Genomic DNA, 27925 nt, shown 5'->3' on the forward strand with positions numbered 1-27925 from the left:
ACCAGGATACTTCTATAATTGATTGATTCAGGACACAGATTACAGGACTGTTGGGTTGTTTTTTTTCCTGCCCGTTTTCTGCTTTATAAGGAAGTGGAGGGATTATAAAGTAGTTGGAGCCAATTTTAACCCCCCCTCCGATAGTAAACAGTAAAAATAAGCAAAGATTGGGGGGGTTAAATAAAATAATAACCCTTAACGGCACTTTACATTTTGCAGGATTCTCTTTTCTACAGAAGAGAGGAAAACCAGGACTCAACTGCAGCGGAGTTGCCCAGATGCAAATAAATGGCCCGACACGTCCACATCCCTTAGATCGACCGACCCCCTTCTTGCTAAAAGGTCCGTCCGACTTTCTTCAGCGCCAGGGAAATAAAAATAAAATCCACATTCTACAGTTCACAGTGCAAATCGTCTGCCATCAGAGGTGGGAATGCAGTGCTGGGCGAGGCAGCGCCTCCTGGGGGTGGGAAGGGCGAAGCAGGGCGCGCCCCTCTTCAAGGAGACGCCTGGGGAAAGAGAAATGCCGATCAGATGCAGGTGTTTGCCGCGGTAGCAGCGTGGGGCCCCAGGGTGCTGGGCGCACAGTGAGAGAGGGTCCCTGCCCCAGAGTTTGCACAGCAGAGGAGGGGCAGGAGTGGAACTGAGGTACGGAGGCTGACCCAAGGCCGTGCAAAGCTGGGGATAGAACCCAGGAGTCCTGGCTCTCAGCCCCCTTGCTCTAACCAGCAGATCACGCTTCCTCCGACCCACCAAAGCCAGAACTTCGAAAGGCGGCTTCATACACAGCCCTGCCGGTGACCTTCAAGGTTGATCAGTTGCAGAGGGCTCGGAGAAGAGCCCCAGGAATGATCAAGGGCTGGAAAACCTGCCTTAGAGTGAGAGACTCCAGGAGCTCAGTAAAGAGAAGGTGAAGTGGTGACGTGATCCCAGGCTATCCGTGCCTACAGGGAGGGGCAGGGTAAATATTTAATACTGGGTTTTTCAGTCTAGCAGACCAAGGTCTAACACGATCCAATGGCTGCAAGTTGAAGCTGGGCCCATTCAGGCTGGAAATAAGGGATACATTTTTAATGAGTGGAACGACTTACCCAGGGGTCGTGGTGGATTCTCCATCCCGGAGGATTTTTTTTTAACCAAGCCGGGATGTTTTTCTAACAGATCTGCTCTAGGGATTGTTTCGGGAGCAGTTCTCTGGCCTGGGCTATCCAGATGAGATGAACACAATGGTTCCTTCTGGCCTTGAAATGAGCAACCTGCAGCCCCTGCCATCCCAGCCCCAGCCTGCCCCCTACCCATCCGGCTCTCCGCAGCGCTACCAGGCTGAGCTGCAGCTCTCTCACCTGGGCAGTGGTGGTGTAGCCATGTGGGTCCCAGGATATTCGAGACACAAGGTGGGGGAGGTGATACCTTTCATCGGGCCGCCTTCTCTCTCAGCACAGAGCTTGGGCCACGAGAAGACAATACCTCCGCCTTGGCTCTGTCTAACGTAGGGCGGCCAGCCGGGAAAGGCCAGCTCTGCCGTGGAGAGGCGGCAAGCTCAGGACTTGCCCTGCCGTCCCAGTTTGGAGGGACAGGACCATCCCCTGGCTAATGACTGCTGGAGACGAGAGATGCTCTGCCCTGAGTTACTGCTCAGGTGTTCTGGGTAAATCAGCTCTTAGCTGCAGGGGGCGACACTTGAAAGGCCCTTTTCTAAGACACACTGATGCCTGGGAAGGGGATTTTTTTTCCCCTGTCCCATGCAAGAGAACTGGGCTCTTCCCTCCCTTGCTTTCTGTGATAGCTTGCAGCCCCTGGCAAATCCGGGTCCCCCAGATACAGGAGGGGAGTGGGGCCGGGGGGTGGGAGCCAGGCTGCCCGAGTTCCAGTCCCAGATTGGCCCGGAGCGAGGGGCTTTGCTGCCACACAGTTCCCCCCAGCCTGCCCGCCCGAGAGCACCGGGAACTGGGTTCCACACCGGCCGACCTCCCCATCCATCCTCCCCGGGCTGGATTTGAACTCTCAGCCCAGGGGCTCTGCTGCCACCTAATCGAAAGCCAGCGGCCAGCCCTCTCGCTCACCCAGCGCTAGCTGAGCCCCAGGCAGCCCCTGAGCTCCTGCAGGGAGACGAGCCGGTTGGCGTCCAGGTCGCAGTACTCCAGGAACTTGCGGGCGCACCGTTTGGGCCGCGTGCGCTGCTTCACGTAGAGCTTGAGGGGCCGCAGCTCCCACTCGCTCAGCCCGTCGCTGAAGTCCTTGTCCAGGCGCACGAAATGCCAGCGCGCTGCCCGCTCCTCCAGGCTGCGATCCGACAGCCTGCGGGGGGCAGAGACACGGTCACCTGCCGGGGCTCGAAGGCCCAGCCCCGGCGCGCAAGCCCCCCCCGCCGCCAGTGAGCCGTGAGGTTGCCGGGGCCGCGGCAGGGCGACGGGGACGCCTGCTGCACCCCACCACCCTGCGGGGACTTTGGGACGCCAGCCGGGAAGCGCCCCAAAGCGCCGGGCGAGGGCAGAGGACTCTGGCAAGAACAGCTGTCAGGGGATTGCAAAGAGAGCGGGCGTCTACACCCTGCTCCCCGTGGGAGCACCCGGCCCTCGAGAATTGATGGTCCATCTAACTCAGCCCAGGGCGATTTTGGAAAGATCCACCCCTGTCTTCCAGCAGCTGGGGGTTTAGGGTCCCCCCGAGCTAGGCTGACCAGATAGCAAGTGTCAAAAATCGGGACGGGGGTGGGGGGTAATAGGTGCCTATGTGAGAAAAAGACCTCAAAATCAGGACTGTCCCTATAAAATCGGGACATCTGGTCACCCTACCGTGAGCCCGGCGTTACGTCCCTGACCAGCTTGGCTAATAGCCACTGATGGATCTATCTGTCCTCCAGGACCTCATCTAGTTCTTTTTTGAACCCAGTTGTATGGGGAGAATGGGGGGTGCACACGCTGGCTGAGGAAGGAGAGGCCTGGGGCCTTTTAGGCTTCTCCCAACTCCCTGTGGGGCAGAGCTTGGCCATTATCTCCATTGTACAGATGGGGAAACCGAGGCACGTAGCGACTCAGTAACTTGCTCACCCAGCAAGTCAGTGGCAGAGCTAGGACTTGAACCCAAGTCTCCTGAGCCCGGGAGCAGTAGCCTAGCCACTGTACCCCCCTCCCTGTCTTGGGGGAAGCAGAGTGGGAGGGAGTCTAGACTTATCAGATGAGCCCATCCACCTCCCGGCCACGGCCAGCCCTGGGCTGAATGGCTAGCCGCATCACCGTGGTCCCCCTATAAAACGTCAATAGCACCGGCCCCGCCCCGCTTCTTCTTGGCCGCCCCGGGGGGATGGTTAGCCCTCCATCAGCCAGCAGGGGTCGCTACAGAGCAACAGGCCAGCCCCCAGTGTGGGGGGAGAGCCCGCCAGAGAGTCCTCGGCTCGCCCTTCAGCATTCACCGGGCCCCCTGCTCCAGCCCGGCTCACCTCCTATACGTGATGAGCATCAGCCGGGACTCGATCATGTCGGATGCCAAGGCCTTCATCAGACTGGACAGGAACTCCGCCTTCTTGGGACCCGGGCAGCCTGGAAGGGGGGTGGGGGGGGTTATGTGAACTCTGGGGAGCTGCCCACCCATGACTCATCCCCACTGCAGGCCCCTCGTGGGGCCTCTCTCCGTCACCCACGCCAGGAGGGAGAGACCCCGGCACGATGCTCGGGGGGAGGCGGCAGCCAACTGGATATAGAGTCTTTCGGCCTGGGGGTGGCCACGGACCCCCCAGCCAACGTCAGCGGGGAACTCGGAGCAAAGGGACACCCCGCTGTTCCGACAGTTACAAGCCCCTGTCGCCAGGAGGGCAGCATGGGGGACTGGCTGGCTGGCTCAAGGAATGGGGCACAGGGCCTTTCCCCTGTAGGGGGTGCTAGCTGTTGTCTGGCCTAATGGCGGGGGTCTGGCTGGCTCAGGGGGGCAGGGAATGGGGCACGGGGCCTTTCCTCTCTCAGCCCAAGGGTGGGGGACTGGCTGGGTCGGGAGGGGGGGATGGGGCCTTTCCCCTCTAGGGGGCACCAGCTCCAACGTGTGAGCTCTCACCCCCACACCCACTCGGGGAGCTCTGCCCGGCCAGTGACAGGCTCAGCCAGCTCCCTCGTGGGCAGCCTCAGGAGAGAGGCCAAGAGGACCAGACTCCCCGCTGCATGGGGGCCGCTCATTGGCAGGACACTGGGGGTAGCCGAGTGCCACATGGCCGGAGAATCCAAGCCGCCCGGGCTACCCATGGAAGTTAGGGTGCCAAGGACATTGGTTTTCCCCTGCGCCGCCTCCCCACCTGGCAGCGCCCTGTCCCGGAAGAGAGAGCTCATCTCTGCGCTCTTGGCCGCGGCATCGGACTCACAGTCTGGCGGGAAGTTCCTGGGTGGAAGAGAGACGGGTCAACGCCTGGACTTTCACAATTGGCGTGTGGCACTCGCAGCTCCCAGCGCTGGGGCAGAGGAGTCAGGGTGGAAAGGGGCTGCGCTTTGCAGGACTTTTGGTGCTTCCAACCCCTCTCCACACATACCCCATAGGCAATCTCTCCCCCGCGTTTGCAGGAGGGGAAACTGAGGCACAGAGGGGGTGGGTGGGAGGAAGGATTTGGCCCAGGCCACATGGTCAGCCAGGAATAGAACTAGAGAGTCCCAACTCCCCCCCCCCCTTTAACCACTAGACCCCACTCCCCTCCTAGAGCTGGGGACAGAATCCAGGAGTCCTGGTTCCCAGCCCCATCTGGCCACTAGTCTCCCATTATGACCACATAAGCTAGCATTAGCATTAGCCATAAACCGGGTGTTGGCTACTGAGCGATTCAGTAGTTCACACATTAAATCCACATTAAGTTCTTCTCTGCACACGTTTATGGGTTCGCTAGACCGACGGCCAATAACTCAACAAGGACTCTGCCTCCTCCCCTCGGCCTTCGTTCCTTGGGACCCCTCGCCATCCCCCACGTGGACGCGCGGGGTCTGCCCAGTGCCATGCACCAGGATTCACCTGGGGTGACTCCGGTGAAGACCATAATCCTAGAGTTGGTTCCAGCCATCAGCGTCCTGACTCGGGCAAACATTTTCCTTTGAAAAACAGAATTTCCCCCACAAAAGTGTGTCTGTTTCCAGCTCTGAAAAATTGAAGTTTTCATCCAAAAAGAGGAAGGCCTCAGTATTTCAATCCAGAGAGGCTGCCACGGTGCCTCATGGGAGCTGTAGTTTAGGTGTTTCATGCTTCCCTGTTCCTCTATGGGCTAGGCTCCCTGACTGGACTACATCTCCCATGATGCACTGGGGCCAGAAACTCCCTTGCAGTAATTGCATCTTCAAGCGGGGAGGCTGTGGTGCATCTTGGGAGCTGTAGTTTGGGTGCCTCAGGATCCCATTCTCCTCTATGGGCTAGGCTCCCGGACTGGACTACACCTCCGATGATGCACCACGCCCACCCCCCTTTCTTGGAGAGGCAGTTGCATCATGGGACTCCCTGGCCCTGGTGCATCATGGGAGATGTAGTCCAACCAAAAGCCCCCCAACATTTCCCATGGAAAATTCAAATAAAAATGATTCCCCCCCCCATTTTCAAAATTTTCAATGGGTCCAAAAAAATGGATTTTTTTCCCCTAGCTCTAGCCCCGCCCCCGGCTTTTAACCCCTTCCACTCCCAGGTGGCAGGAGACAGTCAAGGCTTATGCCAACCTACAGCCACGCATGCAGCAAGCTGTTCTGCTGTCTCGGGCGCTGGACGCTGACCTGGTGGAGGTGCCAGGGACGGGCCGGCCGGTGTCGGCCTGCACACACCAGCAGTAGCCCGTGGCCTGGTGGCACTGCACGGGTTTGTAGGTGCCGTCCCCCTCGCACTCCGGGACGAAGGTCCCCTCCTGCTGGTGCTGCTGAATTTCCTCAAGGGCCTCCAGCCGCTCCTGCTCGCAGGACGGAGGGAAATCTGCAGGATGCGGGGGGGCAGGGGGGATTATGGGCGTGCTTTTTACCTTTTAACTCTCCGGGCAACCAGTCCCCACCTGCCCCCCCTCCACCAGCTGGGATCAGAACCCAGGTGTCCGGGCACCCAGTCCCTCCTGCCCGCCCCCCATCCCTCCCCACCCCACAGCTGGGAGTGGAACCCAGGCATCCTACATCCCACCCCCAACTGTAGCATAACTAGATCAACCTTCTCACTCCCTTTCCCTTCCTCGCCCCACTTTGGGGTCAACGCCCTTGCCGAAATCCCAGACATCGTCCCCACCCCATTTGGTTTCGGTGGCACCAACGTGTCTGACAGTGGATCCCAGAGCTGGTTTTCTGGGGCTTTTATTTGTGGGGCATCGGCGCCAGACCCGGCCCAGGGCCCCATGGCACCCGGCGCTGTACAAAAGAAAGTCTCCAGTCTAGAGAGACCCAAAGGAAAATGATCCCTCACTGAAAACAGCCCCCCCCCCAGTTCTCTGCACCCCAGGGCAAAGCTGGGGATCAGAGAAGGGTCTGCGAACGAGACCCCAAAGAATTCAGCCCCGGCGGCAGCTGGAGAGCCAGGGGGCAAAGCTGGGAACTGAACCCCTGGTTCTCTGCCCCCCCCGAGTTACCTTGAATCCGCTTCACCGTGTGGTTGGGCTTGAAGTCAGGGAGGATGATGGGTATGAGGAACGGCAGCGAGGTCCCCTCTGAAAGCGGCGGAGAGAGATTCGGGGGTGGCGGGTGGAAGGAAACCCCCCAGGCTCCTCCTCCCACCCTTTCCACCCACCCCACCCCCTGCCTTCTCTGGACACACGCCCCTCCACCAGGGGGCAGCAGGCACCCCCCCTTTCCTCTCAGCCTGCCTGGGCAGAGATGCCAAGGCTAAAACCGTGCCGTGGGGGGCACAGACCTCTGATGCCTCTGACCAATTCGGGGCTCTCCCCTTCATAGGTGCCGGGTGTGGCCCAGGGGGCAAAGCCCCCAGGGGAGGTATAAGGGGAAGAGCCCCTTATATTTGGGGGGGAACCATCCCCCCCCAGATAGGAATGGCATGAGGGAGGGGTGGCTGAGCCAATTGTGGGATGGACAAAGGGGGCAGGAGATCACACGAGGTTAACAGCAGAGCTGCAGCCTTGCCCAGGGGAGCAAAGGGGACCCAGGGATGCCCCAGGTGAGGGGGGGTTCAGATGGCACCCCTGGGAGCGGTTTGAGAGCCACCTGGGGTGGTGAAAGCTCCCCCACCCTCCCTGGCACAAGTGCAAAGTGGCAGACGTGCATGCCGTCAGCCGGGTACGTGCCCCCCCCCCGATGAATGGGAGGCGGGGGGCGGGGAGAGGGTTGCTTACCTTCCTGCTTGTGAGGCGGGGGGCTTGCCGGGGTGGGCCTGGGTCTCCCGCCTTCTGCGTTCAGGGAGGAAAAGAGTTCGAAGGCCACTATTACAGAGGTCTTAGTGCCATCTATTCTGCCCAAAGAGTGGAGTTCACAGCACAGACCCCAGCACCAGCAGCCCTGCTGGGGAGAAGCGAGGTGGGGTGGGGGGAATAAGGGCTCCCCGCCATTATCACAGCCGCCAGGACACCGGGCACACACCACCTTGGCCCCCCGCCCTTCGGGGCACTTTCCTGTTGTCCTTTCAGCCTTGTTCTCACTGTAACCACCTGTGACCCCCCGCAGCAAAGAGAGGGAAACTGAGGCACAGGGAAGGGGCAGTGACTCAGAAACGGGACTAGAACCCAGACATCCTGGCTCCCAGTCTAAGGAGCTGGTGGGCAGCTGGCCAGTCCCAGGTTATAGGGCTAGAGTCTGGGACAGAGACCCGCAAAGACCCATTAGGAAGCAGGCTGCAGTACCTGGGTCTCCCTCTAGAGGGTACCCACTCACTGCTCCCCACTCACTGCTCAGCTGGCTGGGGAAATCTGTGGGGTACAGCAACCGCCAGTGGGGGACACCCCCTCGCTGCCCTGCCGGGGTGCTAGGCTATGCAGACGGGCATGGCAGAGGATGGAGCAGGGGTATGGTGAGACAGGCAGGAGTCATGGCACTGCAGTGGGGCAAGGGGGGAGATATAGCATTCATGGGGGGGGGCTGGGATGAGGGCTGGGGGGGGGGGTTACCTCTCCGTGAAGAGTTAGGGTCCTGCCAGGACGGTCGCACCACGTAGGACCCTGGGGATGAGCGAGAGACAATTCATCCCCATCGCCCAGGTGTCCTGACGCCCAGCCCCCCGTGCCCTAACCCCTAGGCCCCACTCCCCTCCCAGAGCTGGGAATAGAACCCAGGTGTCCTGACGCCCAGCCCCCCATGCCCTAACCCCTAGGCCCCACTCCCCTCCCAGAGCTGGGAATAGAACCCAGGTGTCCTGACGCCCAGCCCCCCTGCCTATCTCTGACCTCTTCCTCCACATAAGACTTCCCAGGTCCCTGAATATGAACTCCTTCGGTGGGGAGGGCTCAGACCAGACCCCTCGTCCCATGGCAGGATGCTGCCCTACAGGGGGCAATTTCACCTCCTCCCCGCCCTAGGAATACAACCCCTGTGTGCCCAGACCAGGCCCAGACGCAGCTGGGGGCTCAGGAGGACACAGGGTCCGTCCCAGATGTGTGGGGCCTAGGAAGATGCTGGGCCCAGCACACAGCAGGAGGCGGGGTGTATGTGTGTGTGGGGGGGGTGCACTGCCGAGGTGGGGGGGTGGGGGACCTGGACCACAACCTGGGGGCAGTGGTGGATTAGCCACTGGGCCGACCGTGCCCGTGCCCAGGGGGCCCTGGCCAGCCGGGGGCCCCTGGAAAAAAATCCACCACGGGGTGGCGGAAGCCCGGAGCAAACAAGTTGCAGGGCCACAGTGCGTGTGTTGGGGGGGCCGCGGAGGGAGGGGCAAAATGGGGGTGGGATCATGGGCGGGGCCTCAGGCAGAAGGGGCGGGGCCTCAGGCAGAAGGGGCGGGACCACAGGCAGAAGGGGCGGGGCCTCAGGCAGAAGGGGCGGGGAGGGGCCCCTCACTTACTCCGGCCCGGAGCCCCACGAAACCTTAACCTGCCTCAGCCTGGGGGGGCTGCCGGGTACCTGTGCAGTTGGGCGTCTGGTTGAGCACGGACGTCCCGCTGACGGGTTTGCCCTCGGCGGTGGCGCACCAGCAGTAGCCCGTCTGCTTGTGGCACTGTACCTGGGCGGGGAGGGACGCACAAGGCAGGTGACCCCCGAATGGGAGCTTGGGGATTTTCAGGGGGGGAGGTTTGGACTTTTGGGGCCGGATGCGGGACAGGGCGAGTCTCTCAGAAATTCCTGGGGGGGGGGGGTAGCGGGGGAGAAACGATCCCCTTGCGGAGCCCTGGCTGTAGGGAGCTGACAACGCGCCCCCATTGCCAGGATCTGCCCCCCACCCCCGGGTCCCCTGAAGGGAGGCCACACCCCATGCACATGGCCCTGCAGGTTGGTTGCCCAGTTTCCACACAGGGGCTCTATGGAAGGGCATTCATGCCACCCCCTCCCCGCACTAGAGGGTGCTGCATGGCAGGGGCCCCCCATGCCCAAACCCCACACACGTTGATACAAGGGGGGGCAGAGATCTGGGGTGAACAGTGGGGGGGTCCCCTCTGGGCAGGGGCGGTGACAGCCGGCGCAATGCACATCCTCCCTTTGCAGCCGACGAGGGCTGGGATGAGGGGGGTTCTCCAGGAAGGCTGTGGGGCGCAAAGGGACCCTGCTGTTCTCCCGCAGAGGAGGTGGGGGGGAAGGGGAGAAGCACGTTCCCCCCACCCTCACCAGTACCTGCAAGAAGGAGCCGTCCTCGTTGCACTCAGGGACGTAGATGGAGTCCGCCTGGTCCCGGGCCAGCGCCGCTGCACGGTCCTCTTGGCACCGGGTGAGGTTCACGCCTGCAGGGGGAAAGGTGAGGGTTAGAGGGGGCTACGGGGGGGGGGGGGCTGCTGGATCCCACAGGGCTGCCCAGGGTCTAGGGGCAAGGGACACATGCCCATGGCCCTGGCATCACAAGCCGGGGGACAGGGAATTCCCCACCCCACCCACACGGCTGGTCAGAGTGGGGAGCGGGAACCAGCTCCAAGGGCATCTTAGCTGCTCCCCTGCCAGGGCTCTACCTACTGGTGGGGTCCCGGTGGGCGCCCCCACAGCGGAAGCGGGGCAGCGCCTCGAGGTGGGGCTCCTGGCACTGGGCGCGCTGGAAGACACAGTGGGATTTGTAGAGCTTGCCGTCGGAGGCACAGACGGGGCGGTGGCGGTCGTGGGGGCATTCGGCCGGGCACGGCAGCCCCCGCTCGCTCTCCGAGATGATGAACTGCAAGGAGAAAAGGGGCAGAGAGAGATGTGAGACGTCAGCATCCCTGCCCCCTACCAGATCCACCCTGCACCGAACCCCTGGTCCCCCCAGATCCACCCTTCATGGCCCCTTGCACCCCCAAAATTCACCCTGCATGGCCCCTCCTTATCCCCCCAGATCCACCCTGCATGGCCCCTTGTTCCCCCCCCAAATCCACCCTGCACAGCCTCCTTGCACTCCCCAAAATCCAACCTGCACTCCCCCAAATCCACCCCCATGGCACCCCTGACCCCTCACTCCACCCCACACAGCTCCCCCTTGCTTCCCCCCAAATCCGTCCTGCACATCAGCCCCCGCCTGCTCCAACCCAACACCCCCACCCCACCCCCACCAGGCTGCAGGCTCCACTGAGACAAGGCTGCTGGACCCCCAGTGGACCAGGTGCGTCTCTCCGGCACCTAACTCCTGGCCAGCAGCCCCCCAGAAGGGATCGGGGTGAACGCAGCACGCAGCCCTGGGGGCTGAAGCGTTGGCTCAGAGAGGCACCACTATTTGGGGATGTGGCAGGAAGGCACAGAAATACCCTCCCCCCACCACATCCAAGGATGCCCTCGTGCTAGGGGACGGCAGAGCCCCACACCCCGATTCTCAGGCTCCCTCCTTGTCTCAGCCCATAGCCGCCCCCCGGCCCCGAATTCAGGATGGCTAGAGAGTGCCCCCTGCGGGGGGGAGGGGGCACATGAGTAGGAGCCTAGCCATATGAATGAATAAGGCCTCTCAGTTCATCGGTAGCTCTCCCAGCACGTGGTCAGTATCAGTCACACCATTTAACAGATGGGGAAACTGAGGCATGGGGGGGGCGTGATTTGCACGAAGCTTCCCAGCTGGCAGGGCCAGGAATAGCAGCACCGTCTCCGGCACTCCTGTTCAGCGTGCTAACCACTAGGCCACCACGGAAAAAGCACAGAGCCCTGTAGCTTGGACCCAGGCAGGCGGTGACGGGAGGCCAAGGTGTTTGCTAGACTACCAACTCTAGAGGTGCCCCATGGAGAGGAAATGGGGGAGCCCCGCCCTGGGGTTCTCCATAGATCCAAGCTGAAATTCACACACACACACACCCCGGGCATTGCTCAGCCATCCCCCCTGCCCGGGGGGAGCCGAGCTCCCTGTGTGACTTGGCAGGGGGACAGGAGTTGGTTTAACTAATTGCACAGTAAATAAACGCCAGGCGAAAGGGGGGCCCATTAAAAGCCACTAAGTTTTCAGACTTCGGTTGCTTCATGCCGGTGTTTTTTCCAGAGCGAGCGCGCGCTGGGCTGGCAGGGAACAGGACAAGCCCGTCACTTAAAGCAGCTGGCATAACCCTTTAGGTGCCCGGCAGGCACATGCCGCTCTCTCCCCCTTTGGGGGTTTTAAAACTGCTGGATCTGCCTGGACGCCTGGGTTCCTCCAGCTCCTTTCCGACAAAGGCCCCCAATGCACGGAGGTCAGTCAAGCCACGCTTGGCAGGTGGGGGGAAGGAGGGATTTGCCCCTCTTTTATTGGGGGGTGGAATCTTGAGGTGCAAGGGAAAGGAAGCACTTGCCAGAGGTCACATAGGGGAGCCAAGAATAGGACCCAGGTGTCCTGGCTCCCCCCCCCCCAGCTGTCAATTCACAGGGACAGGGGGATCCCCCTCCGAATTAAAGAGCCACTTCCCAGGTCTGCTCCCATCCCTCCTGGGGCCAGGTTCTCAAGCCAGCAGTTCGCCTTGGCCAAGGGGAGCGGGCGCCTTGTGTTAACAGAGGAGAGTTTGAAAGAGGAGCCACTCCTCCCCCGCCAGTGGGAAGCAGCGACCCCGGGAGCCGGCCTTGACACACCAGCCCAGGGGGCCTGGGCCCCTCTGCCAGTCTCCGGTGGCCGGGCACAGGTAACATGGTAGCTGGGCTGGAGAGAGAGAGAGAGAGGCAGTCAACCAAAGGCCTTGCCCCAAACAAGAATTTCCTCTTTGCTCCCCGCACGCCAGGGGCACCGTGCCAACAAGAGGGTGATTGGCAGCCGGCGGCTTGGACTCAGGGGAACCCTGCCACCTCTCCAGTGCTCCGGTGCCAGGCTGGAAATGGGAGGAGGCGGGCAACGTTTCAGGTCCGCAGGCGGATTAATGGGCAGGTTGTTGGTTGCGCTTGTAAACCGGGAGAGCGCCTGTCTAGTGCCCTGGCCCACCCATGTCCCCGGGGCAGAACCGCGGCTCCCTTCCCAGGCTTGGCTCAGCTGGGGTCCCCGGGCGGCCGCCCCGCCAGGAGCGCTCTAGGTCGGTGGTTACGGGGGCCAAGTCCTGGGGTGACGGTAAAGGGCTCATGTGTTAGGGAGAAAGGGGGAATGCATCACACCCCCAACTATCCCAGTCCTGCCCCCTCGCGCTTCTGATGCTCCTCAACCCGACCCACAGCCCTGCTATCCCAGCCCTGGGTGCCCCACGGATGCCCCTCAACCCAACCCACAGCCCCACTATCCCAGCCCTGGGTGCCCCACGGATGCCCCTCAACCCGACCCACAGCCCCCTGCTATCCCAGCCCTGAGCATCCCCCTGCCCCACTGATGCCCCTCAATCCCCGACTTGAGACACAGCACCCAGATTTCAAGAGCCGGGCTCTGCAGGATGTTCCATAGTAGGAAATGGGTCCATGCCACGATCCTCTGTCTTGGGGTGCACCAGACCAGGGGTTGGTGGGGCAGAGCTCCCTGCTCACTGGGCACAGAGCCAGGAAATCTTTGATCCCCGCCCCATCAGCTCACACTCTGCTCTGGCCCACGGGAACGGACACTGTCACTGGCAGAGCAAGGCGGGATCTTGAGACAGGACAGAGAGAAAATCTAGGATTTGGGGGCGGGGGTGGGGGAGAAGAGGGGCTGATCATCCCCACTCTCAATCCTTGATACCCAGCCCCAAGGGTTTGTACAGCAGTGAGCATGTGGGGGCCCACTCCCTGACTGGGGCGCCTAGGTGCTACCATAATACAGCTAATAGCAATAAAAATGGACAGCGCCTGGCACAACGGGAGACCCGGGACCCCCCTAGGGGTCCTGCTAGGTGGTGTGCATTTAGGTGTATTACAGTAGCACCTAGGAGTCCAGACAGAGGTCAGGCCCCCAGGTGCTACCATAATACACCTAATAGCAATAAACTTGTGCAGCCCCTAGCAGGGGATTGAGGTGAAGCGGGGAGGGACCGTGGGTGGGTGTCCTTCCATCCTATCACCCCACCTCAGGGGGCAAGGGCAGCTGTCACTGGGGAGGGGGGGTCACCCAAGAAGCTCTGAGGTACCTGTCCGGCCCCCATTATTGAAATATTTGAGCCCCTCCCAGGGCTGTTGTCCCTGTTGTACAGAGTGGGAAACTGAGGCACAGAGCAGCTAAGAGACCTGCCCAAGCTCACACAGGGAGCCTGTGGCAGAGCAGAGGTGTGATCCCAGGCGGGTGTCCCAGCCCCTGCAATTCCACCTCCCAGCTTCCCCCCTCCTCCAGCTCTGCTGGTGCCCCTCAGTCCTGACCCACAGCCCCCCGCAATTCCACCCCTGGCTTTGCTGCGCCCCGACCCAAGCCCTCCTTTCGCCCAGAAGCAGATAAGAGGCACTTGAGGGGGTTTTGGGGTGGGGGGTGGGGGCAGGAGCAGGGAGCCTTGCATGGGAATGGGGCACTTGGAAATACAGAGGCCTGCACTTCCAGGCTGCCTGTCTGATCGGCTGCTCAGCAGCCCCGGTGGAGCAAGCGGGCTGGTTCTGAGCCCAGTTCCCAGCCCCCTGCAACACCCAGCGCTGTCCACACGAAAGGGGGCTGCCGGCGGAGAGGCTGAATTCTGCCCTCCGGCCCTGGCAAGTGCCGGGCGCCACACCTGCACCCCGGCAGACCAGCAGCCTCCATCCTCCTGGGCCACTATCCCCACCCTGCCCAGCCAGGTCCTCCCGCTGGCGCCAAGGGGCTGGGATCCCGCAGGGCCGCGAGCATTGGCATGGGAAGCGGGTGGCGGGCCCCGAGGCCAGGAGCTGCCCTGGCTGCCGTGCAAAGGGCAAAGCTGTTGACAGAATGACGGGACGGTGACATAAACTGGCAGGGGCGGGTGGGCGCGAACTGGCCGAAGCTCCCAAACCCTCACGCGGAGAAGAGCCCTAGACGCACATGGTGCTTTTCAAAACAACAGCCCCGGGCCAGCGGCACCCCCCAGCCCGCTGCAAACAGGACACCAACTGAGGGCCCCCCCCTTAATAAATACACCCGACGCCTCTTTCCATCAAAGGCGTCTCTTAGCCGCACAGACGTGACATCACTCCTCCCGCCTCTCCTTGAGACGGGTCCCCCACCCCGCGAGGAGCAGGGACAGCTGGCACGGACTAGCCCCCCCTCCCCACCGAGCCGCCTCCCCTCCCCCAGCTGCGAGTCCATCCCTGGCTGAGTCTCCGCTCCCTTCCAGCTCTCCCACGGCAGACGCTAGTCACCTCAGGCTGCTGGTGGACCTGACGCTGGTAGCAGCTCAGAGACCGTGGGGATGGGCATGCTAGAAGAACTTGGCTATAGGCCGCCACCCCCTCCCTCATGCTTAGACACTGTTCATGGACCAGTCCTCCTGATCCCAGTTCGAACCCCTGCCACCCACCCCTCTCCGAGAATTCACTTCCTCTTTGCGTCCCTCCCAAATATGCCACACAGGGTCTGAGGCTGCTGGCTCCAGCCACTAGAGGGGACATGACACACACACACATAGCCAGTGTGGTAGCAAAGTCACTGGGAGGGGGAGGGCGCCTCATTAATGAGGGAAGCTCCCCACCCCCACTATACAGCTGCTCGCAGGCAGGCCCCCCCACTCTTCAGGCCGCTGGTCCAAGCTGTGTATCACTGGCCACCAGCCCCCACAGGCCGAAGCCAGCTACCCCACTGAGACCAAAATATCCCAGCCCATAGCAGACACGACTGCCGTGGGCCCCCGGCAGAGAACAAGAGGGACTGAGGGGTGCCAGCACTTGAGACCCCCCAACCCCCACAGTGGCAGGGAAGTGAGATGGACGCAGGTAATCCCGGCAAGTGACCCGCACCCCCTGCTGCAGAGGAAGGCGACACCCCATCAGGGTCCCTGCCGATCTGAGCTGGGGGTGGGGGGAAATTCCTTCCTCTGGTGATCAGTCAGACCCTGAGCACACGAGCCAGAACCAGCCAGGCAAGCGCCTGCGAGAGACAGAACAACCGGTGCCATCTCAGGTACCGGCTCACCCAGTCTAGTGGCCCTTCCCCAGCCGGGGCCATCCCTGCTGGTTAAGAGGAAGGGGATTTAAAAACAAAACAAAACAACCCCTCCCAGAACACATGGTGGGGGGGACATCCCTTCCTGACCCTGGCCAGCAGAAGCCCTGAAGCATGAGATTTAGGAACAGAAGAAAGAAACTGGAAGTGAGCCCCAAGGCTACCGGGGCCTGCCCCCCCTTCACAAGCAATCAGCAGAGGGAGTTGGGGGGGTGAAGACATCAGCTCAGCCCATCCACCCCCACTCCCACCAGAAGGGCAGTTTGTGACTTCCTCCAGGCATGCAGTCTCGCTGCTTTGTGGGGGGGAAGGTATCAGGGGTTTTCCACTGCAGGGGAAGGGAAGGAGAGCTCCTGGCTCTGCCACTCACCAGGAAACCCAGGAGTCCCGACTCCCACTACCCCACACTCCCACACTGTAGGGGGTTGCTGCAGGAACAGCTGCCCCCCCCCCCCCGAGGCAGCTGCATCTCAGCGCTGGCTGAGGATCCCCGTGCAAACAGCTGCCCCACCCCAGAGGCAGCTGCATTGGGCGAAGCCGGCCCACATGTACACAGAGGGGAATAGAGCCCTGCAGGCTGCTCCTCAGAGGGACACGGGCTGCCCACGTGGGAGCCGAGGCCAGAGAGCCGGCCTGACGGCTCCCGTCGCAGCTCGGGGCCCGTGCCACCACTTGCTTTTCCTGGCCGCGGCTCAGAACCTCTTTGCCCCCCAGGGTCTATTTATTCCACCCCGGCCTGCGGCTCCAGTGACCCCTGATAGGCAGGATGAAGGTAGCAGCCACTGGCAATCCCCACCCCCGCTGACCCAGCCAGGCCTGGGGACGGGAGGGCTGCAGGGGGGATGCTGTATATCCTAGCCACCTGCACCCCTCCACACCCAGCCCGACGGCCCACGGGTGGGAGACCCCAGCTCCGCCTCAGACCGCACGGGGCCTTCTAGCTCCGCATCCAACCCCTCCTCAACCGCACCAGCCCCATGGAACTGGATCCAGCTATCCTAGCAGCTGCTCCCCATCACACCTGCGGGTCCCTCCAGCCCCACATTCCCACCCCCAGCCCCCACGCAGTGTTGCCAACTCATGATTTGGTCACAAGTCTCCTGCTAATTATCGTGTTCCTTAAAGCCCCAGCTCCTGGAAGCAGGTGGATGTGTGATGACCTCAGCCTTCGTTCCGAGTGGACCACCGCTGCCCTCACCCTCTAGAGCATCCTCTCCTCCTTAGCCTCGGGGGCGGGGGGGAAGGAAACGCATGAATGAATGGCAAGCCCTGGAGCGCCCGCCTCGCCCGCCAGCTGGGGGACTGGCTGCCCGCTCAGTGGTTTGTGGAGATGGCCTCAAAACGGGCACATTTAGTGAAAGAACTGGAGTCAAAGTGCCCAATATGAGGCTTGGCGGCTTCCTCTGTGGCCCACGGGTTGGGATCCAGGAGAGCCAGAGGCCAGGCCCAGCTCTGTGCCTCAGTTTCCCCAGCTGTAATATGGGGATAACGATCCTGCCTTTGTCTAGTTAGACTGAGTTGTTGGGGGCAGCCCCCTGACACAATGGGGGAGCCCCCCCCCACCTCTCAGGCAGGGGTCCAGCCCTGATCATAACCCCTACAAATAAGCCAGGCTCCAAACGGTTTATTAATAATCGGCCGTTGGGCTTCGTTACCATTTAGCTGGGAAACCAGCTCCGCTGAGTTGTTGTCTTTTCATCAAGGGTCGCTTAGGCCGGTTCTCACCTGGAGGTTAATTCTGGCAGCCGGAGCCAGAGACCACACCCCGTCCCCACCAGCCTCAGCTGCATCAACACCCCGCAGCCATGGCCGGGAGACAGCACGGCCGCCCACACGGGCTGGTCCAACCCCCGGGGGACCGTGGAGCCTGGCCCGAGAGAGCAATGCCTTTAAACGCCAATATTTGGTTAGATTCCTCTTACCACCTCCACTCCATCCCTGGAGCGGGCGGCAGGGGGGGGAACGCCCCCAGGGAGCGTGTCCCCTCCCGCATGTGTGTCTGGCCAGCTCTTGGCAGACACCCGCTGCATGCTCAGGGCCCTGGCAAGCCAGCCGCATCCATCTCAGGGCCGTGTCCGTCCCTGCCACGACTCCCGCTGATTCCCCCCCCTGCGCCTGCCTCCTGGCTGCCAGCGCTTGCCAAGGCACACAGACGGGCCCATACAGCTGTCAGCCGAGGGTAATTTGTTAGGGCCCCTGGTGGCCCTGCCACCGAGTCAAAGGGCCATTGTGTACCAGCCACACGCCGCGCCGGCCCTGCCCGTCGGCCCCCCCGCTCCCTCCCCCCCCTCAGACAACAAGAGCCCTCGCTGTATAAGGCCGGCGTTGAGGCCTGGCCGCGAGCGACCGGGCCAGGCGGATGAAGGGGGCCTTAGTCTGAGAAGGGAAAAGAGGGGAAAAAAAGATAATCCGTGGGGCTGAAATTGACTCAGTCTTGAAGATGAGATCAGAGACCCCTTCCCTCCCCCCCCCCTCAGGATTTCTGTCCAAAAGAGGCTTTTAAGCAACAAAGGGGAGAAAAGATTATTAATAACCAGGTGCTTGACAGCCGAATCTCCAGCCCTGCCTTCCCCGCTGCAACAGGGACAGCTGCGGGAAGGGGATGCTTCCGAGTTGGAGGGGGGAATTGCAAGGCTGGGCTAGCAGGGGGGCACCATCAGCAGAGGCTGAATAGCGACCTGTGCTTTCACCTAGTTACCAATCCACGCGCCCCTGCCTTGTCAGGCTACTCCAAAACCCCACGAAATGTGACAGGTGGAAGAGGAGGGGTCCCTTCCTGCTAGGCTACTCCTCCCCCAGCCTGCATTTCCAGCTCCCAAGCCCATGCACCCTATTCCCCCATACAGTGACCACCGGATCCGATTCTTTCCAGGCCCAGGGAGGCTGCCCTGATCAGAAGAATGCTCCTGCGATCAGGGACGCTGCCAAAGAACTGGGCCGGCTGGTGTTGACCAGCAGAGGCGCTGAGCGGCCGCGGAGGCACTGGGGCTGCCTGCAGACTCAGACAGACGGGGCTGCACCCCTGGGAGACATTTGGAAGCGTCTCTGGTGCCACGAGGGCCAGAAACCGGCTGCTCAAAGATCTGTCTCTTTTGCCAGCACTAGGTTCAGCAGGATCAGAGCAGGAGGTTGGGGATGGAGGGTGTCCTCTTGGCTCCAGAGAAATGGGACTCTGGCCAGAGATTTTCCCCTTACCATGTCCTCAGCCCAACCCCTCCCAATTCGGGAAGGATGGAGGGAGGGGAACGAAAAGACCAGGCCTGCCCTCCCCCCACCCTGATTTCCCTGGCACAAGCGGCCTCAAATCAATTAATGGCCCTCCCACACCTGAGGAGAGCAAGCCCGTGGGAGGCTGGCTAGCTGTCTGTCTGACGTTCTCCCTTCGCATGCCGCTGTTGCTCCTTGGCCTGGGTCCTGGGACAGCACGTTCATTGCCCATGGGCAGCAGCACCTGGGTGGGTTCCCGCAGCCTGTACTGAGCTGGATTCTGCCTGGAAACGGGCCGTGGGAGGGTAGGGGAAAATCCCTGCTAATTTCCTGATTCCACCCCCACCTTGAGCTCGTCCTGTCCTGGCCTACAGAGACAGCTGGATCTGCATTGCATTGGCATGCGGGGGCGGGGAATTGAGCAAGCCAGAGGGTGGGGGGGCCCAGATCTGTGATGTCACCTCTGCTGCTACCTGGGGGGGAGGGGAGACACGGAGCAGTGGTGGAGGGCAGAAAGCTTCCACCCACCTAGCCCGGGGGCAAGGCTGGCCTAGCCACAGCCCTGGGGAGAGGGATGAACCTGACGGTGGTGCGGAGACTAGGCCTGAGCCGATGCTACCATGAGCTCAGCTGGAAGCTTTCAGGGCCTGGTACCTAAGAGCCCCCACCAGATGCGCAAGATGAGGGGGCGGGAGGAGACCTTGGAGGGGTGGACGTGTTGCACGCCTACAATAGCGCCTCCACCCTGGGCACACACCACTCTCCCCTCCTCCCCAGTCGGACCTGGGTTCTATTCCTGGCTCTGCTGTGGCGTGAATCCCTGTCCAGCTCCATGCCTCAGTTTCTCCGCCCTGTAAAAGGGGGAGAATGCTGCCTGCCTTTGTAAAACACCCCGAGATCAACAGACAAAAATGCCAGATAAAAGCTAAGGATCGTAGCTCAGGGGTGGGTAATAGATTAAGAAACCGGGCAGAGTGTTATCTTGGTTTTGTTCCCCCAATCCCCTCAATTGCATTTGGTCATTAGCCAAGAGCATAAGTCCTTTGGGCTAGGGACTGTCCCCCTACACACGTGTCCGTACAGGACTTGCCACCATGCCTGCCTTGCATGCTCCCCCCCTCCAATCCCCCTAGCGGCCATATAAACGGCTCCTCTCAGTATGCTTGTAGACCATCTCCCCCAGCCCCGCATGATTCTCATGTGCAGCAAATCCCAAAGCCAGACCTAATCCAAGAGGGAATCTCCTCCCGGGAACCCACAGCCCCAAGCAACCCCAAAACAAACAGCTCCCTGCTGCCAAAGCAAACCGGAGATGTGAGGACACCGCTGGAGGGGACTTGATCCCAATTCAAGTTCCTATCAAGAGGAGACAAGGCCCCAGGCTGCACACCTGGCTCTGGCTCCTGCTATGGGAGGGAGGGGGGCAGGAACCGAGCCCAGAGATCGGAACGTCTGGAGTTCTGTGCTGTGAGGACCCAGTGTGGCCTCAGTGTCCCCCCCCCACACCCCCTTTCCGATCCCCACGCATGGAGAAGCAGAGATGCAGTGGGAGAGACTTTCAGGAAGAGGAGCCTAGAGACAGAGGCCCAGGTAAAGTGTTAGGAGGAGAAAAACAGCTTGACGGTCAAACTTGTTCGGTAGGAGCCTAAATATCGACCTGTGCACACGGATTGAGGTAGAGCTGGGAAGGAAAGGAAAGGAAATTCGATGAAAACGTGAGATTTTGGGGGCGGAGGGGGAATCAAATTAACACAAAAAACAAACAAACAAAAATGTGACCGACAAACCAAAACAAAAGATTTCAGTTCGAGTCAGAGTTGAGGTCAATCGAAACGTTTCTCTAACTCCTGAAACATTTTGATTTTGGCCCTTTTAGTGTAAACCAAAGTTGAATTTCAAAACACAAAGTTGTTTGGAACTAAAACACAAACTTTGAAACTTCTGAAATTTCAAAATTCTCCATGTCGAGTCAGGAAACCCATCAGGATCGACCCTTTCCCCAGGAACAGTCCCGCTCCCAACAAAGCTGCTTTTGGGGGGGCTTTTTGCCCCAAAATTTTCATTGAAACATTCCCCAGCCAGATCTAGTTTTTGGAACCCAGGTTTTGGACTCCTTTAGCCATATAATTAAAGTCCCTCCCCCATTACTGAGGGAGCCTCCTATTATTAAGGTTGGAAGCCAACTCACTTTTCATCCGTGGTGACCTCTTATGTAAAAATAAGAGCGAGGAAGAGAAGACTGAGGCTCGGGACCTGAGAACAGTTCTCATGTACATAAAAGGTTGTTACAGGGAGGAGGGGTGGAAATTATTCTCCTTAACCTCCGAGGACAGGACAAGAAGCAATGGGCTTAAACTGAAGTAAGGGAGGTTTAGGTTGAACATTAGAGAAAAATTCCTAACTGTCAGGGTGGTGAAGCACTGGAATAAATTGCCCAGGGAGGTTGTGGCATCTCCCTTTTAAGAGCAGGTTGGACAAACCCCTGTCAGGGATGGTCGAGATAATACTGAGTCCCGCCATGAGGGCAGGGGACTGGACTGGAGACCTCTCGAGGTCCCTTCCCGTCCTAGGATTCTATGACTGATGCTACCTGCAGCAGCATGACATGGGTTTGGGGGGTGACATCCCCCCGCCCCCGTATCTTGGAGAGTTCAGTGGTAGCCAGGTGGGGACCTCAGTAACAGCTGGGTAGAAATTTGATTTTCCCTTTCCCAGGGTACGCCGGGATTTCAAATTGTTCTGTTTTGAGACAGAGAAGCAGGGAAAAAAGTTCCTCTGAACCAAAAAAAGCTGGGGGGGGGGGGGGGGAAACAACCCACCCCAGTTGGTTTGGGGTCAAAGTGTTTTGTTCCAGTTTTGACGTTTAAACTGTCTTTTAAAAATATATTTTAAAAAGTGAATTTTGTTTGGAAAGGGCAAAAATTTAAAATGTTCAGTCTCCAAATGGTCAAAACAGGATGTTCTGAGATTATTGGAACATTCATTTTGTCCTCTCCCCCCCCACAAAGATGAAACTGACAGGATCAGAAAGACGTCAGTTTCCATGAAAGTGGTACTTTCTTCCACAAGGATGCTGATGAAGAGTTTCCAGCCAGCACTGCTCAGCCCCTCCTCCGAGCCCCACAGCTCGCGGCACGGGATCTGGCCAGACAACATGAGCTTTTGGTGTGTTGTAGCAGCCACATTAGAGAACATTTGTCCCCAATGGCCTGAGAGGTGCAAAAGGCGGCTGGCACGCATGCCCCGACTCCTCATGCAGAGAGCTGCAGAGAGGGCCCGGTGGCTAAGCCAGTCTCTTGGGAGTCAGGTCTCCGTCCTCGGCTTTCCAGCAGCTGATATTCTAGCATGGGTAAAGCCGGGCCACCTGTTGCATCAGGGAGTCAAGGTCACATGCCAGCCAGCGAACCCAGCCCGTATTGATCGCTTTCCAGGGCACGCGCTGGCCGGGCCTGCAGCTGACTAAGGCCGATATATATAAGGCCCAAGAGGATGATGGCAGCATGGGGCTGCGATTAAAATTAGAAGGTGCATCAGCACCCAGACAGGCTGGGTCAGGCACTAAATACAGACGCTGCCCGTAGCTTGCACCACAGCCAGATCGGAGCTAAGCAACACCCCTGAAGCTATGTGATGCAGCTTACCTTCCTGTCCAATGACCCCGCTACAGTTCTGGGGGAACCTCCACCCTGTTACAAATCATGCTTATTTTGCATGCTGGTTGCTTATAAACTGTGGTTTCCTCGTTAAACCACCCCACTCTAATTCCACTGGGAGCTTGCCTTGTTGATGTGCCCAACTGGTGCCCGTCCCTGCGTCTTGGTCTGAGATCCAACCAACTCATGCCACCCGCCAGCCTCGCTTACCAGCCAGTTCGGCTTTCACCAACCTGGATGCTAGAGGCTCTGAGTCTTGCTAGGTGCTCACCAGAACCATGCAGTTGTAACCCACTCCGCGGGGTCTTTTCTACACCCCCCCGGCCTGTGCTGGGGATGGAACAGGCTCTCATTCTGAGCCTCGCTTTCTGCTCTGCAGTCCCCCCATCTGATCCCCAGTATGGGGCATCACCCAGCCTCGAGAGTCACCCTGTGGTGTACATTGGTGGACAGACACAAAGCAAAAAAACCAGACCCATCTCATTGTAGCTGATCCCACCAGGCTGTCCCCCGCACAGAGTTAATACACCCCTCATGCTGCCAACCCTGCAAAATTCGATACGCTCCCAGAACAGGAAGGTGATGTGGAACCGAGGGGGTGGTGGGCTAAGTCTATAGTTCTCCCCTTGCCCCTCATCAATGCAGCTGAGAACAAGCTAATGGTTCCCTCCCATACTCAGCCCAGAAAAGGTTTTAGGAGACCACCCCCAAAGGGCTTCCCAGATTTAGCCACAATGCCTCAGTTCTCAAGATCATTCCAAGGGAGCAAGTCAGTCCCCCACTGACAGCTGCCGTGGAATAGAACAAGGGCTTGATGTTAACATGCCACACAACTGCCATCTACCATGGGCGGAGAGCAGGATTTGAACCTAGGATCTTCAGCTCACGTAATAGAGAACCGAGCTGGTGCTGCTTGAAGAGCGACTCCCCTAGCCAGGCGCAGCAGTAGGCTTTTATCCACTGTGGACTAGCTGCTAGAGGGAAACACTGCCCCAAATCTCGCTCACACTCTGCCCCCCTCCCCCCCACGTCAGGCAGATCTGTTAAGCAATGGAGATTCACTACCTTAAAGCAGTATGGTCTACTGGTTAGAGCCTCAGCCTGGGAAGCCTGGGGTCTCAGTTCCAGCTCTGCAACTGACCTGCCGGGCGACCTGGGTCAAATCACTTTCCAGCTCTGTGCCTCAGTTTCCCAGCCTACTCTTCATCTTGTCTAGCTGGGCTGTGAGCGCTTTGGGGCAGGGACGCTGACTAGGAGTTCGTGCAGCACCCTGCACAACAGGGGCTCCTGTGCACGGCTTGAGCCAGAATCAGAACCCAGCAGAGCCAAACGGGGCTCTAAGGGGAGCTGGACTCACGCAGCGGACAGCAAGAGAATCGGGCACTGGAGCGCCAGTATCCAGCCAGAACAGACCTAGCTTAATTCTCAGCTTCCACAGGCAAAACAAGAGAATACTTTTTTATACAGGGCCCCTTCTCCCCCTCGAGCTGCAGTTTAAGAGTTGGAAGACCCTGCCTTTCCTGCACCCCCATTTCCACTGATCCAATCTCAGTTATTCCCATTCCAGCAGCACCTACAGATCACCCTGCCCTCGCTATATCACACCAGGTGCCGCGCAGACCCCGACCAATATCGGCCGCCCTCCCCCCACAGGCGCTGCACAGACATGGAGCAAGACTGTCCCTGCCCTGAAGGTCTTTCCATCTAAATAGCAAGGGCAGCCCTCGTTTGACAGGTGGGGAAATCGAGGCACAAAGACTAAATGACTCCCCTGCCAGGCCACAGAGAGCCGACGGTGGAACCAAGACTTGAACCCAGATCTCGAATCCCTTTTGTTCAAGTGAGGGGGAGAGTTACTAGATCCTTCAAACTGTGGATTTAACAGCATTGAATCCCACTAGGGTTCACTCCACGGGCTGGGAGTTTGGCTCTGGTCTTAAAAGCAGCGTGCTCAAGAGCCCAGGCTAGTGAAATCAGCTCCCCAGGGGTGGCACAAGCAGCTAGGGGAGATCAGGGAGATTTGCGCCCAAGGGCGGTTGCTTGCTCTGTGCTGGGGGAGTTTCCTAGCTTCTCTTTCTAGCCCGCAAGATGGACTCGAACCAAAAACCAGAGGGGGCAAAGCACAGCCAGCGTCTCACCCAACACGCCTTACACGAGGCCAATTCAGAAGTCAATTACTTCAAGGCCTCGTTGGCCCTCTCCACTCACGTCCGGCCACTTAGCCTCAGCACACGGCGCATGGCAGGAGCTCCCGGGTCACAGCTGCAATCAAGTGCCAACAGCCAGCCCCTTCTGCACGGGGATCTCAAAGCCCTTTGAGGAGCAGTAAGGCTTGCACCTGTTCTCTTCCCAGAGGGTAGGTAAAAAACATACCCTATTTTGTAGAAAGGGAAACTGAGGCACAGAGAGCAGAAGCTACTTGCCCTATGTCACAGAGCTGGTAGAGAACCCAGGAATCCACAAGAACAACGAGGAGTCCGGTGGCACCTTAAAGACAAACAGATTTATTTGGCCATGAGCTTTTGTGGGTAAAAAACCCACTTCTTCAGATGCATGGAGTGAACATTACAGACACCGGAGACAGTGTTTCCACAGAACCCTCTGCACCCCACAAGCTGCAAACACAGAGCTCGCCCAGAGCTCCAAAAGGGAAAGCCCCTCCTTAGCAGCTCTAACCTTGCAAAACCCAGGGTCCTGTAGGAGGAGCTGAATTTGGGGGAGATCCGCTGGGGTTGCTTTTGCAGGCAATCAGGGTGATGTTCGGGGGCAGGGAGCTGGGCTATTGAGGAGTGAGGCGATCAGATTTTTTTTTCCCTTTAAAGCCCCGCAGGAAGAGGCCGCCCCTGCCCCACAGAGGTGGAAGCTATACGCGCCTCCGGGCAGTGTCCTCCGGTTTGAAGCAAAAGCAGCAACCCGCCACCTGCAGGCTTCCATCGTCCCCGAGGGTCGCAGGTGCATTCACCGGCTTTTGGCACCCCTACGAGCAAGGCTGGCCCAGGCCTCCGGGCGTCTCAGCGCCCCCCTCCAGGCCGATCCCCCTCCAGTGCCATTCTCTTGGGAGCTTCGATCCTTTTCCGCCAGGGTCTGCTCAGCCCTGCATATGGGACACGGCCCCAGCTCGACCCTCTCGCCGCGCCAACCCACGAGGCAAAGGGAGTTTCTGCCACAGGCCTTGCCAGCCGGGGCTGATCCCCCACCCCACAGATAACCCACCCCAAAAAGCCTGGAGGGGAGCCCCCAGCAGACCCCTCCCCTCCATAGCAGACAGCAAAGCAGCCCTCGAGACTAAATGCTAGTCCTTAAAGCACAGGGCACCCACAGCTACTCCCAGCCCCTCACCCCGCTCCCTATAGCCCTCCCCTGTTCCCTCCTCCTATAGCCAGAACCCACCTCTAGCCTCACAACCATGCTCCCCCATAGCTAGCCCCAGCCCCTACCTGTAGCCCCACAACAATTACACTCTCCCCATGGCTAGCCCCTAGCCCCCCACCATGCTCCCTACTGCCAACCCCTACTCTCTCCACACCCCATGAGCCTTCCCATACTCCTCTCCCCGCATAGCGCCAGTCCCTCATCCCATGCCCTCTCCCACACCCTCTGCCCCCCCAGAGCCAGCCCCTCCCCCAAATCCTTTCCCCACTCTCCTCCCACCATCCCCGTGTCCTTTCCCCACTCTCCTCTCCCCCCCAGAGCCAGCCCCGTGTCCTTACCCCACTCTCCTCTTCCCCCCCCAGAGCCAGCCCTGTGTCCTTACCCCACTCTCCTCTTTCCCCCCCGAGCCAGCCCCGTGTCCTTACCCCACTCTCCTCTTTCCCCCCCGAGCCAGCCCCGTGTCCTTACCCCACTCTCCTCTTCCCCCCCCAGAGCCAGCCCCGTGTCCTTACCCCACTCTCCTCTCCCCCCCAGAGCCAGCCCCGTGTCCTTACCCCACTCTCCTCTCCCCCCCGAGCCAGCCCCTCGTCCCATGTCCTTACCCCACTCTCCTCTCCCCCCCCAGAGCCAGCCCCGTGTCCTTACCCCACTCTCCTCTCCCCCCCCAGAGCCAGCCCTCGTCCCATGTCCTTACCCCACTCTCCTCTCCCCCCCCAGAGCCAGCCCTCGTCCCATGTCCTTACCCCACTCTCCTCTCCCCCCCCAGAGCCAGCCCCGTGTCCTTACCTCACTCTCCTCTCCCCCCCCAGAGCCAGCCCCGTGTCCTTACCCCACTCTCCTCTTCCCCCCCCAGAGCCAGCCCCATGTCCTTACCCCACTCTCCTCTCCCCCCCCAGAGCCAGCCCTCGTCCCATGTGCTTACCCCACTCTCCTCTTCCCCCCCCAGAGCCAGCCCCGTGTCCTTACCCCACTCTCCTCTTCCCCCCCAGAGCCAGCCCCGTGTCCTTTCCCCATTCTCCTCCCACCATCCCCGTGTCCTTACCCCACTCTCCTCTCCCCCCCAGAGCCAGCCCCGTGTCCTTTCCCCACTCTCCTCCCACCATCCCCGTGTCCTTACCTCAATCTCCTCTCCCCCCCAGAGCCAGCCCCGTGTCCTTACCCCACTCTCCTCTCCCCCCCCAGAGCCAGCCCCGTGTCCTTACCTCACTCTCCTCTCCCCCCCCAGAGCCAGCCCCGTGTCCTTACCCCACTCTCCTCTTCCCCCCCCGAGCCAGCCCCATGTCCTTACCCCACTCTCCTCTTCCCCCCCCAGAGCCAGCCCCGTGTCCTTACCCCACTCTCCTCTTCCCCCCCCAGAGCCAGCCCCGTGTCCTTACCCCACTCTCCTCTTCCCCCCCAGAGCCAGCCCCGTGTCCTTTCCCCACTCTCCTCCCACCATCCCCGTGTCCTTACCCCACTCTCCTCTTCCCCCCCCAGAGCCAGCCCCGTGTCCTTACCCCACTCTCCTCTCCCCCCCAGAGCCAGCCCCGTGTCCTTACCCCACTCTCCTCTCCCCCCCCAGAGCCAGCCCCGTGTCCTTACCTCACTCTCCTCTCCCCCCCCAGAGCCAGCCCCGTGTCCTTACCCCACTCTCCTCTTCCCCCCCCCGAGCCAGCCCCATGTCCTTACCCCACTCTCCTCTTCCCCCCCCAGAGCCAGCCCCGTGTCCTTACCCCACTCTCCTCTTCCCCCCCCAGAGCCAGCCCCGTGTCCTTACCCCACTCTCCTCTTCCCCCCCAGAGCCAGCCCCGTGTCCTTTCCCCACTCTCCTCCCACCATCCCCGTGTCCTTACCCCACTCTCCTCTTCCCCCCCCAGAGCCAGCCCCGTGTCCTTACCCCACTCTCCTCTCCCCCCCAGAGCCAGCCCCGTGTCCTTACCCCACTCTCCTCCCACCATCCCCGTGTCCTTACCCCACTCTCCTCTCCCCCCCGAGCCAGGCCCTCCCCACTCCTTTCCCCCGATCCCCGCCGCCCTCGGGTCACCTTACCGGGGACCGGTCCCACCGCAGCGGGGCGGCCAGCGCGGGGCCGCCCAGGAGCAGGAGTAGCCCCCAGCGGAGGCAGGACATGGCTCGGGGCGAGGCGAATCCCAGAGGCAGCTCCCCGGCGCCGGGCTCCCGGTTTATAAAGCCGGAGCGATCCCCCCCCTCCCCGCCCCGCATGTCAGGGCTCTCCAGCC

The 27925-nt window shown here is 60.4% G+C and overlaps 1 protein-coding gene across 1 annotated transcript; it reads right to left on the minus strand.

The window, feature by feature from the left end:
- LOC125628203 (SPARC-related modular calcium-binding protein 1) lies at nt 1-27911 on the minus strand. Its single transcript, XM_048833084.2, has 12 exons — nt 27735-27911; nt 10029-10221; nt 9696-9802; nt 8991-9090; nt 8042-8092; nt 7274-7327; nt 6557-6634; nt 5727-5919; nt 4283-4365; nt 3440-3539; nt 2064-2298; nt 1-509 (listed from the first exon to the last, which is right to left on the minus strand). Exons 1-11 carry the CDS (start codon nt 27906-27908, stop codon nt 2070-2072), a joined length of 1362 nt encoding a protein of 453 aa, XP_048689041.2. The 5' UTR covers nt 27909-27911; the 3' UTR covers nt 1-509; nt 2064-2069.
- Between the last annotated feature and the right edge of the window lie 14 nt (nt 27912-27925).

The sequence above is a fragment of the Caretta caretta genome, chromosome 23 (assembly GCF_965140235.1).
Source record: "Caretta caretta isolate rCarCar2 chromosome 23, rCarCar1.hap1, whole genome shotgun sequence".
Classification (NCBI taxonomy): Eukaryota; Metazoa; Chordata; order Testudines; family Cheloniidae; genus Caretta; species Caretta caretta.

What these genes read in the sequence shown, in the direction of transcription:
- LOC125628203 (XM_048833084.2), bottom strand. Translation starts at nt 27,908, where the DNA reads ATGCGGGGCGGGGAGGGGGGGGATCGCTCCGGCTTTATAAACCGGGAG. An exon ending in CGCCCACCGGGACCCCACCA is followed by an intron (nt 9,803 to 10,028) that starts GTAGGTAGAGCC and finishes TTCCCCCTGCAG; the next exon opens with GCGTGAACCTCACCCGGTGC. An exon ending in CCAGACGCCCAACTGCACAG is followed by an intron (nt 8,093 to 8,990) that starts GTACCCGGCAGC and finishes GCTCATCCCCAG; the next exon opens with GGTCCTACGTGGTGCGACCG.